The sequence below is a fragment of the Malaya genurostris genome, chromosome 2 (genome assembly GCF_030247185.1).
Source record: "Malaya genurostris strain Urasoe2022 chromosome 2, Malgen_1.1, whole genome shotgun sequence".
NCBI classification, from domain to species: domain Eukaryota; kingdom Metazoa; phylum Arthropoda; class Insecta; order Diptera; family Culicidae; genus Malaya; species Malaya genurostris.
The window spans coordinates 162,389,624-162,410,280 of record NC_080571.1 but is presented as its reverse complement, the minus strand read 5'-3'; the positions used below and the strand labels follow the sequence as shown (position 1 = coordinate 162,410,280).

At 35.7% G+C, this 20,657-nt stretch overlaps 1 protein-coding gene across 1 annotated transcript; it reads right to left on the bottom strand.

Moving 5' to 3' along the window:
- Positions 1-1,928: 1,928 nt before the first annotated feature.
- LOC131428955 (uncharacterized) lies at positions 1,929-3,104 on the bottom strand. The gene is made up of 2 exons (XM_058593011.1): positions 2,851-3,104; positions 1,929-2,556 (listed from the first exon to the last, which is right to left on the bottom strand). The coding sequence occupies exons 1-2, from the start codon at positions 3,102-3,104 to the stop codon at positions 1,929-1,931; spliced, it is 882 nt and encodes a 293-aa protein (XP_058448994.1).
- Between the last annotated feature and the right edge of the window lie 17,553 nt (positions 3,105-20,657).

Genomic DNA, 20,657 nt, shown 5'->3' with positions numbered 1-20,657 from the left:
CTCCATCCTTCTTCCGACAACTTGAAGCCCAGAAATATTACTGATTGTTGACGGAATGCACATTTATCCATGTTGATGTTGACGTTGTGGTTTTGGAATCGCTTTAAAACTTCATTCAGGTTATCGTCATGCTCTTCTTCCGTTTTCCCCATAACAAGAACATCGTCCAAGTAGTTAACTACGCCTTTACAACCCGATAGAATAGTTGATTGCATAATTTCCTGAAAAATATCAGGGGCATTGCAAAGTCCGAAAGGCAATCGGCAGCATCTATACATGGCTTCACCGGAAAAAAAATTGGTGAGGTGGCGACAGCTCTCGTCTAAAACAACATGGAAGAAGGCGCTTTTCAGGTCAATGGTGGAAAACCATTTTGCACCATGCAGATCTCTCAATATTTCTTCAAATGTCGGCATACTGAACGGAGTTCGATGGATGCATTTATTAGGGCCTCTGAGGTCAACAACAAGTCTTATATCGTCTCGTCCTTTAGGTACTACCAAGAGTGATGAACAGAATGAACGGTCCATATCTTCAGTTACAAGTTCTATTATACCAGATGATAGCAATTCATTTAGCTTACGTTTTGTTAGATCCTTGTAAGCAACAGGGATGTGAGTAAATACGTTCCTGGCCGGAGGCATATCCTTGTCGTAGTACAAAACAACTGGTGGTACATTAAATTTGGGAAATTCATCTGTAGTTGACTTTCGAACGGTATTTACTGCTGCAAGTTCGCATGACCAATTAGTGCTTGTGTAAAAATTTCCGACTGGAATTTTCAAACCGACAACGAGAACACTGTACCTTGTTGCCGTATTAAACCCTAATAGGGCTCTGTTCTCATTTACAACGTAGAATTTTTCAATGCATACAGGACGGTCATTAGCTATGTACAGTTCAGCCGAAAACGTAGCTATTATCTTAATATTAGTTTTCGTAGCGTAAGCTCTAAGTGACTTATCTGATGTATAACTCAAGTCAATTAGTTTCTTTCGTGACTTCTCCTTTTGAAGAAGTTTGTTGAAAATAGGTTCAGTTACTGTATTAACCTGTGCTCCGGAATCTATGAAGAATATAATACGCATTCCCGCCACATGTGCGACAACGAAAGCGTCCTCTTCATTTTGCGTCGCAAAAGCATCATTATTGATTTCCACTGAATCACTTGTTGATGCAGTCTGTGCCTGAAATTTTTTTTTTTTTTATTAGAAACTTATTTTATTTGAAACATATATTTGAGGAACTTCATCTTAGGTTAATTTCATTTTAGTTTTTCTTTTATTTTCATTTCTTTTAATCATTCATATCAATTGATTTAACCAAAAAAACTTTTCATTACGTTAATTATTTATTTATTTAAGAAAATCGCATTTCCAACATATAAAATTAATCGATTTCACTTACATCTACTGGAATAGTATCGTTTTCTTCTTTTTCTTTTATAGCTGCGATTTTACGAGGAGGAGACCCATCATCTGATTCGTTTTGACGTTTCCCTGTGGTTTGACGATTCCGGTCGACGCAGCATCGAGAGAGGTGTCCTCTTCTATTGCAGTTGTGGCAAACTTTGTCGATGCATGGACATTGAGCTGGTCCATGGTAAATGCTTGCACAGCGCCAGCAAGAATTTCTTGGCGTTTCAAACCTACCACGATTAAAAGTTCGTCTACCACGATTTCCATTGTTGACTCTACCCATAATATTTCGATTAAATTGCCCGTGTCCTTGTATATTGCTAGTGATTGCTGCAATCGAAACCGCCTCTTGCGGTTGGCGCAATTTTTTAAATTCTATTTCGTTGGACAATTCTGTTTCATAATCACGCACCATATCTATAAGGTCATTTAATGAACCTTGTTTGACCCAATTACGATGTGCCAAGGTACGCACGCGTTTATCGGTTGAACTTTTGATTAGTGTACGTGCTACTGCTTCCATCTCATCATCCTCTTTATCGTAACCGCACAGCTTTGCAGACGCCGAACAAATTGTATGTTTGTTTCTCCAGACTGTTGTATCGTGTTGAGAAGTTTGCTTCGTTGTGAAAGCATATAGGCTCTCGATCCGAAGTAACAATCAAGCCGAGCAAGTGCATTGCCAAACGGATGACTGCTTTCGTCAGGCATTTCCGCCGAAGAACTGGTTCCATGCAAAAGCTCCAACAGCTTAGGTCCCGCTTTGATTCTAAAAACATCAATTTTGGTTCTTTCATCAGTGGCTTGAATAAGATTCAGCGAAGCAACCAGAATATTCTTCCAATATTCGTAGCCTTTCTTATCGATGTCCACTTCTCCTTCTGATGGCACACATTCTGGAATGCTCATTGTGCTGAGTGACATGTTGTTCACACTTGCTAGTAGTGTTTCGTTGACTGTTCCGGTTAAATCCTCATGTGGGGCACTTGAACAAGTAGCTTGATCCTTATTATGTACTGTCGTTTTGGATATATTGAGTAGAAGAGCGTCTTTCTCGTTTCGAATTTTAGTTAACTCTTCTTTAACAGCTGATAGTTCCTCCATGAGCATCTTTTTTGTTACCTCTTTGTTTCGTTTCCTGTCGAAAATAAATAAAAACTCGGTTACTTTTCATGTTGTTGAAACTAGGTTTCTACATGAGTTGACTACTTTGAGTTTTCTTGTGCTCTTATTAATGCAAACATGGATTTCTGTCTACACACCAGAACCCTGATTTTTTTTTTTTAATATATGATGATATTGATCAACCTAAGCCTACTCATCAAAGGTTGCATCATAAAAACTTTACCTCCGCCTACTCATCGGAGGTATTTCACTTTAGACTCTCCGTCTTCTCATCGGAGGCCTCACCGTACAAAAAAGCGGTAATTACCTTTTGGGTTTTTCGTTCGTAGTACCAACTGCGCCATTGTCGTGATTTCTGACCGGTGCTACAACAAAATTGCGCTGTTCCATGACTGCTGCTTGCTGCTGGTTTGACTGGGTACGCCTACACGTTTTGTTGTCAGTTGTTGGACCGAGTCCGTGGACGATTGGGCTGCTCCCTTTATTCTTGCGAGCAGCTAGTGAGAGAAGGTGAGAGAGACTGCTGCTGGTCTTCCTGGACACGTCTACACGCTTCGCCATTTGAATATCGAATGAGCCAGTGAACGCTGGGACTGCTTCCTTTATACTAGCGTGCCGCCAGAAAGAGGAAGAGAGAGAGACTGCTGCTTGCTGCTGGTCTGATCAGATGCGTCTACACGCTTCGCCGTCTGAATATCGAATGAGCCAGTGAACGCTGGGACTGCTTCCTTTATACTAGCGTGCCGCCAGAGAGAGGAAGAGAGAGAGACTGCTGCTTGCTGCTGGTCTGATCAGATGCGTCTACACGCTTCGCCGTCTGAATATCGAATGAGCCAGTGAACGCTGGGACTGCTTCCTTTATACTAGCGTGCCGCCAGAGAGAGGAAGAGAGAGAGACTGCTGCTTGCTGCTGGTTTGACTGGGTACGCCTACACGTTTTGTTGTCAGTTGTTGGACCGAGTCCGTGGACGATTGGGCTGCTCCCTTTATTCTTGCGAGCAGCTAGTGAGAGAAGGTGAGAGAGACTGCTGCTGGTCTTCCTGGACACGTCTACACGCTTCGCCATTTGAATATCGAATGAGCCAGTGAACGCTGGGACTGCTTCCTTTATACTAGCGTGCCGCCAGAAAGAGGAAGAGAGAGAGACTGCTGCTTGCTGCTGGTCTGATCAGATGCGTCTACACGCTTCGCCGTCTGAATATCGAATGAGCCAGTGAACGCTGGGACTGCTTCCTTTATACTAGCGTGCCGCCAGAGAGAGGAAGAGAGAGAGACTGCTGCTTGCTGCTGGTCTGATCAGATGCGTCTACACGCTTCGCCGTCTGAATATCGAATGAGCCAGTGAACGCTGGGACTGCTTCCTTTATACTAGCGTGCCGCCAGAGAGAGGAAGAGAGAGAGACTGCTGCTTGCTGCTGGTCTGATCAGATGCGTCTACACGCTTCGCCGTCTGAATATCGAATGAGCCAGTGAACGCTGGGACTGCTTCCTTTATACTAGCGTGCCGCCAGAGAGAGGAAGAGAGAGAGACTGCTGCTTGCTGCTGGTCTGATCAGATGCGTCTACACGCTTCGCCGTCTGAATATCGAATGAGCCAGTGAACGCTGGGACTGCTTCCTTTATACTAGCGTGCCGCCAGAGAGAGGAAGAGAGAGAGACTGCTGCTTGCTGCTGGTCTGATCAGATGCGTCTACACGCTTCGCCGTCTGAATATCGAATGAGCCCGAGAACGCTGGGGCTGCTTCCTTTATACTAGCGTGCTGACAGAGAGAGGAAGAGAGAGACTGCTACTTGTTGCTGGTCTGACGAGGCGCGTCTGTACCCTTCACCGTCTGATTTTAGAAACAGTCCAGTGCAGTATATTAGTTATAGGTTGCAATTGAACGTACGAAGCTTTGAGTGCTGGATAATTTCTTTCAGTTAATTTATTAATACTTTTCTTGAAGTTACGCAATATTTTATTATTCTGTAACACCACATCCCTACAGTCTAGATGGCTAAATGTTCGTGTAGGTGTGTGTCAAAATATTTGACAAATTTTTCACAATAATTGCTTGACTAATTTGCATAATTTTTAATTCAAACGAAAATTATTATAACAGTTTAACTGAAATTTCAATTGAATTTTATCTGAATCTAACAACGGATTCCGGGATAAGTGTTAAATATTTCAATTTCCACGAATATTTTATTTGAAACGCAAAAATACGCAAAATCAATTTGCCGGTCTTGTTAGTTCATAGCTAAATACAATTCGTTGAAACAGCTGTTAAGTTCTTTATTCTTTTATTTCTGATAAATTTCCTAACCAAGAAGACTTCCGAATCCGGAAATATAAGGTAAAGTGGGTTAAAAATTTTATACCATCACTGAAAAAAGGGCGAAAACCCGTAAAAATTTTCTAATTCCACCTCAAATTTTCTCCAATTGATAATTTTATCAGTAGACGGTCAAACAAACCATTTTTAGTTATTTTTTTCATGAATCGAAGAAAATTATTTTGAAGAATTATATTTTCAAAAACATGACTAGAAGATTCTGTCAAGTTTCTTTTTTTCAAACTTGAATAAAATCAAAAACTTTCTTCGGTATAAACTACCATCACCTTTTCAATTTGTAAACAGTTATGTCAGATTAACCAAGATCATCTTATTTAAATTAGAAATTAATCTTAAGCACACAAGATTTATCTGGGGTAGTATCAGATATCTTAGGCGAGAACGACATAGCAAAAAGTTTCATCGAGTTAATAACAATTGATCGCAGCCTCCACAGTTTCGCTTCTGCATTGATTGACCGATTCTTTCCAACTTAACATATATATCCCCCGATCTTTCAAAATCATCGTCTCCGTTAGGGGAAAGCCAGTAAGCCAGAATAGTGTCTTTGATTTTTAGCAGAAAAAATTGGTGGGTAATGTCAGACATAACTGGATGACGTAAATACGAATAAAACTAATATGCTTTTTCTACATATCTGAATATCGACAATCACACGTACTAGTTGATTTGCCAACTTTCAATGCATCATTTGCTTAATTGTAACAGTAAAATTTTACGGCAGACCACATGAGAATAATATGACATTAATTACAATAACTTACTTGTCAAACCTGTTTCGAAAACACTAATTGTATAGCGAGTTGATAGAATGTCCACAAACCAAAAGCCGTCATCTTGGATTTTATGAATTTTAAAATATAAATTATTAATAACAACTCGTCAAGTGCGGAAAAATGCCAGTTGTAATTCCTTATAAAAAGATTTTGGGCCATGAACCGTGGAATTGAAACATATGCTTGATACAGTGAAGAACAATCCGGGACAGCTGCTAGGAATGAATGCCGTTTTCAATCTACAATCTACAAACAAAACAAACAAAACAAAACTAAGACAAACTAAGATTGAAATAAGTTTTCACAAACAAACAAACAAACTAAGATTGAAATAAGTTTTCACAGAATTTTAAACAAACTAAGATTGAAATAAGTTTTCACAGAATTATCAAAACATGCACTATTTGATGCTTCACGCAAACTTACGTGAAAAACATGTAATGTTGTGAGTGTTGAAAATTATATGGCATGAAATTCAACGATATGAACAAAAAATAAAAACTCATAGAGCAAACAATGGTAACTTCAATAAAGAATCGTTAAATGGCAAAGTATGTCCGTTAGTTGACTGAGTCACCCAAGCCGCTGATGAATAAATGGTCCATACAAATTTATATAGTCCCACTTGCTAACCAAGGTCAAATTACAGTGAGAACAAATAAAATTCATTTCAATCCCACATTATGTCATTACAAATGGAATTTTTGTGTCATTTGACAATTTATACAGTAAAAAAATCTGAAAATTTCTCAGTTAAAAAATTACATTACAATTACTATTACAATTGTGATTTTACATCTTATAAGATGCACATAAATGGAGCGTCATGTTTCAAACTAATTTATATGCAAGAACATGTAGAATTGTGTGATTTGTAAATTACATGGCTTGAAAACGAATGAAATAAAATACAAAATATCGATAGCAACTGCGCGAGACTTGAACAAAGAAGCATCAGATCTCAAAGCGCTCCAGTTAATCGACTGAGCCACAGAAGCACATAATATTATCTGCTTAGTGAATAATTGATACCTCTAAACGCATACAGCGTCACTTGGTAGCCAAGTGCAAATTACATTAAGAGCTAGTAAAATTCTGCACGAGTGGAATATTGGGTCAATTGACATATTAAGTTGTTATGAATCGTATCGTTTATAGAATTGTGCCACCTGTAAAGTTTACAATTTTTTTCTGTGTTAATAAAATGGAATCTTAATGCTTACAAAAACAGTGAAAACGGAAATCTGCATTAGACACAATTTTCCATTAAGGCCATCGTCCAAGTACCATGCGCGCGGGTGGTTTTAGGAAATTTTCGATGGAAATTTCGAAAAATTTGACAAAACCAAAAACATACAGACCTTTGAAATACTTTTATCTATCTACAGGGTGAAAATGACTGGAAAATTCGGAGGATTTTACGAGTCTTATCAAAAATAGCGCTGAAAAAATGAGCTTTTTTTTGTAATTTTTCACAATTATTTGAAAAAATAATTCGATGGAATGAAATTTTTTTTCAAAAAAAACCTCATGCTGGCAACAAGGATCACATTCGGACACATTTTTGGAAAACCTTTTCAAGCTTTTCATGGAAAATCAACGAATTTCATATAACCGATTTCGTGGAAATTTTTGAAATTCGTGGATTTTCTATGAAAAGCGTGAAAAGGTTTTCCAAAAATGTGTCCGAATGTAATCTGTGTATCCATAATAAAGTTTATTTGAAAAAAAAAGTTTATGTCATCGCTTTATTTTTCCAGATAATTGTGAAAGATCACAAAAACTCTCATTTTACAGAGCTATTTTTGATAAGACTCGGAAAATCCTCCGAATTTTCCAGCCATTTTCACCCTGTAGATAGATAAATGTATTTCAAAGGTCTGTATGTTTTTGGTTTTGGCAAATTTTTCGAAATTTTCATCGAAAATTTCCTAAAACCACCCGCGCGCATGGTACTTGGACGATGGCCTTAAATGTTACATAAATTTCAAACAATCTATTCACATATTAATATTAAATTTGTTGCCGTTAAATTTTATATGCAGAGTAAACATTAAAATAGATAATTCTCCATTTTCTTTCTACCAGTTGTATTTTCCATCATGATTGATTGAAATTAACATGTTTAGCGCGTGAATTTCACTTACCGTTCCCACACGAGTAACTAGTACGACTGTATGAGTATATATATACGATTTACCCGACTAGCACATACGTGCTTCTGTGGCTCAATGAATAGACGGACGCTCTGTAATCAAATGGTTCTTGGTTCAAATCCAGTTGTTATCAATCGAACTTATCTTTTTTATTTCGATAATTTCTTACATCATTTTTTTCAAATCACACGTACATTTTTGAAATTTCTGATGGATACTTTTTGTTACATCTGATTCAATTCAATTTTACAGGTTTATTCCAAACTGCGAAGTGGTATCGGTGCAAAAAGTGTAGCACAGGTTTAGTGCACGTTAGGCATGATCTAATATTCTCAAGTATCATGCATTTGGTGCAATATGATATTTCAAATGGTTTTTGATGATAGACGGAAACATTAACATTTGAAGAAGTAGATTTTGAACTCTATCTCAAAATCACACAATCGGAACTATTATTTGAAAGAATAATAAATACAGAAAGTGGAAATCTCAACACCTGGGTACTTAGAAACATTAACATTCAGATTATGATAACACTTATGTCTGTTGCAAATGAGTCTTCATGGTTGATTTGTGTGGCAATTGTAGAGCTTCAGGAAACATACAAAAGAGTTAAAAATGAGTTGTTGAACTAAATACGGCGCCTCGCTCGCAACAAATAAGTCTGATACTAGAACTATATAACTGTTGTATACAAAAATTCGAAGATGAGGATACAACAAACCCCGTTAAAAAATCTAACTTCAGTCAATTGCAATGCGTCCCTGTACCACGGAAATCCAGGCGCCCCATCAACAAAGCCAACGACTAACCAATGAAATTTGAACAACTACGGCACTGGTTATAACGTCTTACTTAAATGTTAAATGTCTACTTTATCGATGGCAACAATTTCAACTGTAGATTTAACATGCCATGATGCAATAAGAGTGCTTAAAAAATGCTTTGCAAACAAATTCAAATGTTAAAAAAATCTACTTAATGTTCAACGTAAATGTATGAATATTAGGAGCTATATGTGTAGTTTTATATTTCCATTATACGTTGTAATCACTCCAGTCTGAATATTTTTTTTTCCATTGTCTAGACTCGAACCCATGACGACCGTGACTTTCTGGCTTCTTAACTGGCACCTTTCACATGGAACTGTAAATTAACTTGATACTTTGCACTTCTTCATAACACCAAGATGAAGTAAATGGAGTGAATCAGAAACAACGACATCTTCAACCATATTTATCGGTAGCTTTAGTAACGGAGTGATTACAGGTTGCCTTATTATCTTGCCATTTTTCCGGATCTTGTAATGTTGATAATGTTTCTCGTATTTTCGTTCTCGAAAACCGTAGTCAGTTCTACGAATTTCAGATATATTAGGAAATACGTTAATTCTTAGTAATGTTGAGTGAAAACCAATTGTGCAGCACTTCAAGCAGCCGTTTAAAGAGTTGAAATTTACTACTCCTACAATAGCAGATTGAGAGTTTTTAAAATCATACATTTTGAAAATACTATAAATAGTTGGTACCTTTTATAAATGCTCGAGCAGGTGAATCACAAATAACTGCACGAATCTTTACATGCAGCTTCACTCCGTTAATTATCAACCCGTTCTCTAAGATTGGAAGGATTTCACTCGCAAACGGTTCCAAAAATTCTTCAATTTTCTTTGGCTTTGAGTGACCGTGGAAGATACCAATCACCATGGGTACGATTTCTGGCATACTGTATATATTGAAGAGAATTGGCCATACTTGATCTGTTCCGTTATTGTACAAGGGCAGTCCGTGAATGTTAATGTTGATCGAAATAGAACGTGATTCTCGTAAATTCTCGAAGCACCGTTTAAGGCAAATTCCTGGAAAGGAAAGCAAATCTTCAACTAATAATGAAAATTCATCAGTATCGTTTTACCGATCCCTCCTTCAATACGTGTTATGAATGACTTATTTCGAGGCGTTGATAAAAGACGACGTGGATCCGTAGGTATGTTTGGATCGATTTGATTTAATTTGTGCAATAACGGGTTTAAAGCATGTTGACGAATATTGTACTGAATACTCCACTCGATACTCCAGTTTCGCAAGAAAGTTTGAAGATCACTAGTCTGGTTATGACTTACCGATTCTTTCCAGCCCATTTGAGGTACAACAGTATTTTGATCAAAATATTTGTTATTTGAATTATCAAGATTTGAATCAATTTCTATACAATCATCTTGGGTGGGTACCAAGCAAAACGTTCTTGATTCATGATTTGGAACAGCACTGAATTGTGTGAAGTCAATTTGGGAAAATCAAATGCCGGATCAGGATGATTTGTATTGCAATTATTTATCGACTTACCGACAGATTCTAAAAATAGATTGGAAATTTGCATATAGTATAGCTTTTAATGAAGCGTTATATTCAACAACAATGCAAACGATTCTACTGATTATCGACACCAAAGCATTGGATTAATGTAGCAATTCAATTACAATGCACTGTTATCATTAAAGTTTCGTAGCTTCAAAATATAGCATAGAAAGTCGATATATAGCACAGTGAAAAGTTGTTGTAAGATCATGTTTCATTACATTTTGATTGCAAATTTAAAGCACATTGCTTTAAAATATGCAGGATTAGTGTAATTATACTTTAACAATGTCGAAATAGAGTTGTAAATATGCAGTGATATAATGCACATGGTTACTTGGGTTTTCATTACAGAATTCTGTATTAGATATACAATTGATACGGTAAACCTGAATAGTCGCCGAATATGGTAAAAATCATACTGTCCGTTTGGTAAAGTTATATTCCAATAACCGAACTTATGTGAAAACTAATTGTCATGAAACTAACTGTCAAACTGTTATTAAAATATTCAGTGAGTGTCTTCTTATTAACCAGACGAAAAAAATGTTGAAGGGTTCATCGAATGGATTGAGGTACAGGTGATAAATGTTTTTAAGACATTAGAGCCACTAACAGATTTTTGTTTACTTATAGGAAGAAAATAATTTTGTTTCACTTGTCCACTTGCTGCCAACACAAATCGTTCAAGGGTAATTTTTGTTGGACTCGACGGATTGTGCAGTGTTTTGGAAGGCGCTCATAATTTCGGTCAATCGGAACATCTGACACTTTTTAAATTTCTCGTGGAATAAAACCATTTTCTTCATTCGTTTTTAAGAATATGTGTTTTTTTAAATCCGAAAATCCAGAATTTTTCACATAAGGAAAACAAACAAACAAAAATTACCGAACAATCTGTTAGATCCATTTGGTTTACAGTTTACGGTAGTTGTTTGACAGTTAAGCAATTACCGAACGATCGGTAATCATTTCAATTACCGAACGTTCAGCTGTTGAAAATTCGGCAAAAAATTTCCGAATACTGCGAAATTTTCTAAGTGTGTAACGAAACATGAGAACCGGCTCAGCATGGCTGCCAAACAAGCGATAGCTTTATTGGATTTTATGTGATGTAGTCAAACTTATAACCGAAAATATCAAAACTTTCTCGGACACCGGCTACATCGAGAGTTACACATTTACGAGAGAGCATGGAGAGAAATGTAATACGCACAGCGAGCCATACACACTTAGTTTTCTTTACCGACTTCAGCAATATTTTACCGACTTTTACACAGCTGAACGTACGGTAATCTGTTCAGTAATTTATTATTGACGAACATTCAGTAAAACTGAAGTTTGTTCGAATTGTAATTTTTAGCTGTACGGGTCAGCAAATTTTGATGAGGATTCAGTAAATATTGCTGTTTAGTCAGCATTTGTTTTACGTTGAAAAGTTACCGAACCAGTGGTTAAACCCACTGATTGAATCAGTAATTTTTACAGTTCAGTGCAGCAGAAAATTAATTTTGAATGATTAAATTATTTCATTTGAAAATTCGGAAAAAAATATTTTGAAAAACTGATTGCTTTACGTCCGTTTTATTTTTGATTCAAAAACCATTAATTTTCTTTCATCTCATAGCTTCAGCGAAAGTTTTCACCCGTTGTAGTAAGAGTTCCAATACTATATAAAGTGTTCATAATGTACAAATAAAACAGTTTATCTGCAAGATGGCTTTTACAATTGAATACTTCAAAACACTGGCACAGCAATCGGAAGCAGTACGGAATATCTCCCTCTACTGGTCTACTGGAATTTTATGATCGCGCCAAATAATAGTTCCTCCTTCAGCTTTGTAAAGTAGTATCGGGATATAGGAATTAACCTGGAATAACACATCAACCTGGAATAACACATATAAATTCACAGATATAACAGCGTAATTAATTAATACTTATATTATATTCGTTCTTTGTGATGTTATTAACAGTACGGAATTAAAAAAAATACAGTTATTTACCTTTAATCACTGAATTATACCGTTTAACTTTGTTCCTTCAGTCCCACGAGAATTTTTAATTTCATCCGTTTCGGTATGTTTAGTGTCTTCATTAATTGAATCTACTGACTATTATCCGCTAGTTCCGCATATTCAAATACAGATTGAAATGACGGAGAATTCACGAGAAATTTCGGTTCTCGGGGATGTTTATCCAAAATGTGTCTTTTTAAAGACCAGAACTGACTATAACGCATATTACATTTCGAAAATGTATAGTCGTAATGTACAGCGTCAGGAAGAAAATCGCGATTTCGAATATGTAAAGGGCCATGGCATCCAAGGTCTTCTACATAACCGAAAACTGCCTTTCGACAAAATAAAACAAGTGATTGCATCCATGTATTGTAAAACTGAAATGTTAGAAGGTAAATGATATTACTTACTGAAGAGTTCGAATAACGATACATCCAAAGATTGGATTTTGTTCAATATATATTCCATTTTACTCACTTCGATCACAGTATACAAAAACCAATATGGCGTGCTATGTGCTTGCGTTTTACAAATTGATTCGGTACTTTTTACCGAACAATTCGCTAAAAATCGATAAATTACTGATCGATCAGCACGATTTCTATTAAATTTACCGAATAATTTCAAAGTGAAGACAGTTCGGCAGATAATTGCCAAATTTTCAGTACATGTTTTTAAAGAGCTGAATTTCGGTAACAAATTATGCTGAATACGTTAATTTTTATAGGAATAGCAGACTAATCGGTAATTTTGATAAAAATAACGAATTTTCCAGTAAAAATATTACCGAACTAAAAATCCGAAAATAAGTGTGTACGATTTTACGCTAACAACTGGCCTCAGCCATTAACGCTTCAAATCATTTTATGGCACGTTTTTGTCTTGCTGTCTAGCAACAACCTACCTCTAGCATGCTACGAGTAGGACTGAAACGTTAGCTTTAATTTCGCTTCTATTCATAGATTCGCGTGCTTCCAACAGCTTCGCTTTTGCATCGATTGACCAATCAGAGCGATGCTTTCTCTTTTATACATCGCTTACTCCTTCAAAACCGTCGTCTATAGCAGGAAAATCCGGTATGCCAAAGATTTTTAGCAGCCAAATAGGACACTGCTCGCTACTAATCAAAATTTCAATCATATATTATTGAAAATACGTGGCTTGACAGATTCAAATCGAAACTTAGAAATATTTCCTATCAAATGGTTAAATAATATTAATGATTGATACAAAATAGACTGAGCTGTAAGTGTTTAAAACCTGACTACATTTCTATGTGTAGTTTGAGTTTCAGATTTGCTCCCCTATATACACTCAAAATAATAATCATATTATAGTTACGTGAAAAGTTATATGAATATTTTCCACCCTACTTTTCACGTAGTTTTTAATGGACTGGCATTTAAAAGCTGTTTAATGCATAATCCAGTAAAAGTTACGTGTTTCATAGGTAAAATGTAATGTACTGTTCATATCACATTTATCTATCAGTTCATATAAAATTTAGATACCAGAAAATTACTATTTTATATATTGGTTGAAGTCTAAAGGGAGATTCCAGATTTTGATATAAATCTATGAAATGAAAAATGCCATGAAATATAAAATATTTATTTCAGAAAATTGTCATATAATTCCAATGGCTAAAAAAGCAACCAAACTCAAATCGACAAGGCTCCAGAAATCGTTTATGTTGTCATTGCCATCCAACCGAAGCCGAAGTCGAGATCCAAGAACTCCCACAACACTACCGATGCAGGTTGAAGTCGCATTACATGGTTCCAGTGTCTCTAGCTTCATACCGACGGCCTGTTTGAAGCATTCGGCAGTAGCGGGTAAACTTCCGGACTCACGCAGGCACTCGGTCCAGTTGAACACATGGAAACTTTCATACTGGAATGGTCCGGTCGATGGAGTAAAAAATTGTAATTAAATAACTTTTCTCGCAAACATTTACACTACTTACACTTTGAGGGCCATTGCTCGCCATTTTCAAAATCGAGTTTTTCACACTGGAAATTCACGTAGATTGTTTGACGTTTGGTCAATTCACGTAAACCTATTCATTTTAGGGGATGCTCGTATAACATTCATTTTCGTCACGTAAAATATTCAATTTGACATTTGAAACCATTCTACGTGATTTTTCAAGTGAATCGAACGTGAATTTTTATTTGAGTGTAGAAAATAAAGATGTGTTCCACATCAAAATTTCCTAGCGATTTGACAGCTTTGACTGAAAGTATCATCTCACGCGTTTTTTTTTAGAACGGCCAATAGGCAACCTGTCAACTTCCTCTTTCGAAAGAAATTGCGAGCGAGCTATGAAAGATAGAGTATTAAATTTAACACCAGACGAAAGAGAAAACTTTTCTCTGCCGTTTACAATTATGACTTACTCTCAGCGAGTGCCGAGTCATTCGAAATTACTCTTCAAAGTGAATGTTGACGGATGGCTTATTGGCGTTCTCAAAAAAAGGCGTGATCTCTAAACAAGCAGCGCCTATATATTTCATTTTGGCGTAATTGTGGCAATCATACATAATTATCTAAGACAAGACATGACATCTGGGGGGGCTGCTTTTGTTCCAAAATGGACCAGTTTCTGATTGGCTGATTTTGATGTTGCAACCTGCACATTGTGAAGAGAAAAAACTTTTGCAGGGTACGCGACCAATGATGCCAAGTATAAAGAATACCAGAAAACAAATTTATTAAAATGTATAATTTTAGCTCACCAATGAAAATGAAAATTTTCGGAGAATGTTTAACTTTTTTTTCAATCTCATTGGTAATAAATGTTTATAGTGGCAAGACTGTGTAATTAAAATAGGCATCAAGCCGTTTTTCTTTTTAGTGAATTAAAGTGTAACCAAAAAAGATTTGTTAAATTAGTGCAAACTCAAAAATGTGTTTAGTTTTACGAGAAGAATGAACTGTTGTATTTCACACTGTGGTCGCACTAAGCATTTCTATCCAAACCTGACTTTTTCCGGTTTCCAAAAGATCCGGTAATACGTCAACAATGGATCCGATTTTTCGTTCAACATTAGATATTTCGTGTTTTGTCATCAAAGCTCAATTAATTGTTTTTAAGCATTAATATATAATAAAAAAATGCTTTCAACGAAACATGTTTTATGTTTATTTCAAATAAAAAACCTGAAGTCTAAAAATTTAAATGTAATATTTTTTTCCTAGCATAGTTATTAAAAAAATCTGTGAATATGGCTACACTGTAGCCGATACGTTGGTACACTCAAAATAATAATCATATTATAGTTACGTGAAAAGTTATGTGAATATTTTCCACCCACCTTTTCACGTAGCTTTTAACGGACTGATATTTAAAAGCTGTTTAATGCATAATCCAGTAAAAGTTACGTGTTTCATAGGTAAAATGTAATGTACTGTTCATATCACATTTATCTATCAGTTCATATCAAATTTAGATTATTTAGAAAATTACTATTTTATATATTGGTTGAAGTCAAAAGGGACATTCCAGATTTTGATATAGATCTATGAAATGAAAAATGCCATGAAATATGAAACATTTATTTCAGAAAATTGTCTTATAATTCCAATGGCTTAAAAAGCAACTAATAACGTCGTGGTATCTCAAATCGACAAGCCTCCAGAAAATGTTTTTGTTGTCACTGTCATCCAACCGAAGCCGAAGTCGAGATCCAAGAACTCCCACAACACTACCGATGTAGGTTGAAGTCGCATTACATGGTTCCAGTGTCTCTAGCTTCATACCGACGGCCTGTTTGAAGCATTCGGCAGGAGCGGGTAAACTTCCGGACTCACGCAGGCACTCGGTCCAGTTGAACACATAAAAAAGCAAAGTCTTGGCATTACATTCCTTTGGTGGAATTTGGCCTTTCTGTTTCGACAGACTTCGCAGCCGATTCTTAGTGTACAGAATCATTGCATGGCTAGTACTAGGGATCCTACTGACACTAACAATCCTTCCAGGTCGGGGCTCGAACATACGACAACTGGCTTGTAAGACCAGCGTCCTATGCATTGAACCGCCAACCCGGGACACATGGAAACTTTCATACTGGAATGGTCCGGTCGATGGAGTAAAAAATTTAATTAAATAACTTTTCTCGCAAATATTTACACTACTTACACTTTGAAGGCCATTGCTCGCCATTTTCAAAATCGAGTTTTTCACACTGGAAATTCACGTAGATTGTTTGACGTTTGGTCAATTCACGTAAACCTTATGTGATGACTCTATTCATTTTAGGGGATGTTCGTATAACATTCATTTTCGTTACGTAAAATATTCAATTTAAAATTTGAAACCGTTCTACGTGATTTTTCAAATAAATCGAACGTGAATTTTTATTTGAGTGTATTCATTCCACAGGGCGAAAATGACGAGAAGGATGATTCGGAAGGAAGAATAAGAAGCTAGTTGTCAGGTCTCGTCTTCAGCGTTACAAGGTTGCCAGATTTGTCTGGCAAATGCCAGATTTTCCTCGTTTCGCCAGACACTCAAACTAACCAGATCTTTTGCCAGATTTTCCAAATTTTCCCAGACTTTTAATTTTTTCTTAGATTATGTCAGATCTTACTACATCTTTGCGGTTTTGGCCTGTATACGATAGGTGGGGAGACCTTTTTTTTCTCACTGAAAATGAAGCCCGGCAAAAATTTTCCTGTATATAGTAGACCCAGACAAAACCAGATAAATTTTTTTTTGACAGATTTTTGAAAAAATAACCTGGCAACTCTGCTTGTCTTAGATAATTATGGGAAACGTGCAAAGATGTTGCACAGATTGTTTTTCACAGAATTATGAAAAATAATGCCTGGCATCCTTGGAACTGTGGTCTGGTAACTGGTTACACGCAACGTTGCCAGATTGTCAGATTTGTGGGTAAAATCTACTCATTTACTGAGTAATACTTAATTTGTACGTGTACCAAAAATAGAGTAACTATCACTCAAATTTTGAGTGATATTCTATTTCACATATACCAAATTTGCAAAAAAATTGCTCCTTGTCTGAGTGTATTGTATTAAAATATTAAGTAATTGAACTCAATACTATATCAAGTGGTGGTCGCTTGGAGTTGTGTGTCAATCGCAAATTAACATACATGTCAGTTATGCTCAGGCACCAATCATACACTTATTCCTCATAAATGACATTTGAGCATATTCGTTTCCATTCTAAAGCAAAACACGGAGTTTATCTTTCCGGTTTTTGCAGACACAACACCGTTTGTGTTAAGCGACTCACCCTCGAAACACGCGATCTCACTAACAAAAAATACAACCTGTTGCTGCAAATGGTTATTACAACTTTTAGACTGATCTTGCGAATAGTGACAAAAAAACGAGTTCTTGCGTTAAACTCAAATTTAGAGTAGAAGTTACTCAATATCATTGATGATAACTACTAAATTTTTGACGTTTCCATGTATCATTTGAAAATGAGTAACTAGTACTCAAACTCTGAGTAACTTTTTCTAAGCGTGTACTTCTATGTATGAGATTCGATGCGCGCGATATGCTCGCAAAAAAGGATGTTGCCAATGATTTGTTCGGAAAATGTGAGAGCTGGATATCTTGTTAATATGATGTCTTTGCTGATTTTGATGTTGCTACCCTCGCATTGAGAAAAAAAAACTTTTGCAGGGTACGCGAGCAATGATGCCAAGTATAAAGAAAATCAGAAAACAAGTTAATAAAAATGTATAATTTTAGCTCACCAATGAAAATGAAATTTTTCAGAGGATGTTTAACTTTTTTTCCAATCTCATTTGTAGTTTGCACTAACAAACGGAGTAGTAATCACTTTGAAAGCAAATTTCTTCTACTCCGAGTGTACTTTTATTGCTGATATCTATTTGTACTATTGAATAAACGATAAAAATGTTGCAAATCACTACTGCCGATATGAAAATTTTCGAAAGAATCCTCCTTTTCTTGGTTCCATTTTTCATTGGCAGGTGTCGCTACCGGTAAAGCAGTAGTGATTTGCAACGATTTTTCGTTTATTATATTATACTAATAGATATCAGAAATGAAAGCAAATTCGGAGTAGAGGAAAATCGATTTCAAAATGATTACTAATACTTTTTCGGTGCAAACTACGATTAAACATCCCGCATACAAGAAAATTCTATCTAGTATAAACTATATTATATGCAAATGTTTTTTGTAATGGTTACTACTTACGTTATGTTATGTTTATTGTAATATGACATATGAATTATTTTTGTCATTATAAAAAACTGTATAATGAAGATATGAGTTGTACTTGTATAGGAAATAGTTATTGTATAATTTCATATGGTAAATGAAATGAGTCGAGATCAGGGTGATAATGAAATGTAAAATATTATTTGAGAAAGATTCATAACTGTGATTGTCATCAGGGTATACTGCTGTAAAGTTAGCTTCAAACAGATTTATATTGCATTTGAACTACGTAATGCGGTTATTATATTTCGTTCAATGAGCTCCTTGTATTGGAAATTTCTTCCAAAAAAGTCGTTAAAAAGTCAATAAATTCAGAAAAATAATCAATTTTATTTTTTCGTTTGAATGTATAACCACAGACTAACAGACATGACAGTATGAGTAAATTCTTATAAAAATATTTTTTCGTGATGCACTAGTTCCACCTATATTGTACTGCGCGAACTATTTACTATCTGTACACCCCTTGTGTTATGTAAAAGTTTTTTTACTAGTTGGTTTCCCCTCGTTTGTCAACACCGATCAGCTGCTTGCAGGGATGCCTGATTTCATCAAAATATTTGAAAATGAATAGTCACAATAAATTATTGGATTACGTTGATAATATATTTAACTTTATCGCGATGTTAGAAAGTAACCATTTATTTTTCTCAACGTTGCTCATCTAGATTATTTTTTATTGTGTTGGTAATTTTCACCCGAAATTAAGTGGCGGCAGACAAGAAGCAAGTAAATATTGTAACCAAACGGGTTTGATTTTGTATTGCGTTGGACGATGAGAAGTAGGCACAATTATGTATATAGTTTTGGCAATATGTATTAAATCTGTATCCTGCATGAAATTCGCATGGACGTATACAAATCAATACATTACAGGTAATTCTGTATGAATGGCAACTCTGTTGATAAATGAAAAAAATGAACACAGTTTAGATGACAGATAGGATGTTTTTGATAGGGTAACGTGGCGCCATCATGACACATGTGAGTACTGTCCCAAATAAAGGAATATTCGAAATGACCGTTAAAATGATTGAAGAATCTAATTTGAGTGTCCTGTCTGTTAGTCTGTGGTATAACATTCTTGTAAATTTAGCCTATGTGTAGTGTGTATAGCAATTTGTTCAAGAAAGTTTTATTTTTATTAGAAATTCTATTCAGCTTACAAGTAGAGTCATCTAATTTTATTATGGAAAAGTTTTCTTCTATAAAATGCATTTCGTAAATATGATTATCATTAGAGCATACGACAATTCTTTTGAATATAAAATAAACGCCGTATTCGTCGGTCACTAAACATTTCCCCAAATATAGTGTGTTCACTGTCTTCGATGGAGAAATAACAATCGTTATACAGTTGGGCTTTTAGGTTTTGTGTTTATAAAATGCGTGGCCGCCGGTTTATATGTAAAATGCTAAAACTAGTCAACGATTCAAAATTTATGTTCAGGTTATCTATGGATTTAGCCAAATGAAATATTTGACGACCTTCCTGTGTCCTATAATTCGCGATTTTTTTATTTTTTGGCAAAGCTCTTGAACTTTGGGTTGAAGAAAGTCCATGTCGCGAATCTGATAGGGCTCCAATGATTTGCTGCTAATATCGCTCTAGGTTTGCTAATGTCACCAGCTCGAAACAATTTCTCGCGTCCACTCTGTCTGCAGTAGAGATGCCAGATATTTTTATAGAAAATCTGTATTGCTTTATATAAAAAATTTGTATTAATCTGTATTCACTAATAAAATGAAATAACGTGGTTGTAGAATGGTAGACTAAATCAGTCGTTGCCGCGTTCACAATAATATTCAACGACGATTTTTTTTTATCCACAACAATTGAATTGTAATTCCATAAATCTCGGTTGATTTTGCAGAAGGCCGTAAGAGCAAGTGACAATTATCTTTGTTTACTCTTTTTTCGATTATTGTGAGAAAGTGAACAAAGAGAAACTGTCACTTGTTCTATGGCCTCTATGCTCTATCTAGTTTGAAATTGTTGATTTCATTATTTGACATAAAATTTCTTCGCCCAATATGCAACGTCAAGTCGGGTCATACAGCTCTCGGTTTGACGGTAAAGTTTCATAATGCAATTACTATCTTGAATATCAGTTCAAATTGTTTTCAAATTATAATATAAATGGATTTCACAACAGATTTCCATATCAATTTGTGATTTCTCCATTAATTGACAGACTTTAATCTCGTCACTGGAATCAAATACTAAAAGATAGCTC

Coding starts and splice junctions, on each gene's coding strand:
- LOC131428955 (XM_058593011.1), bottom strand. CDS start 3,104: ATGGCGAAGCGTGTAGACGTGTCCAGGAAGACCAGCAGCAGTCTCTCT. Junction 2,557..2,850: donor ACGAACGAAAAACCCAAAAG/GTAATTACCGCT, acceptor TATTTTCGACAG/GAAACGAAACAAAGAGGTAA.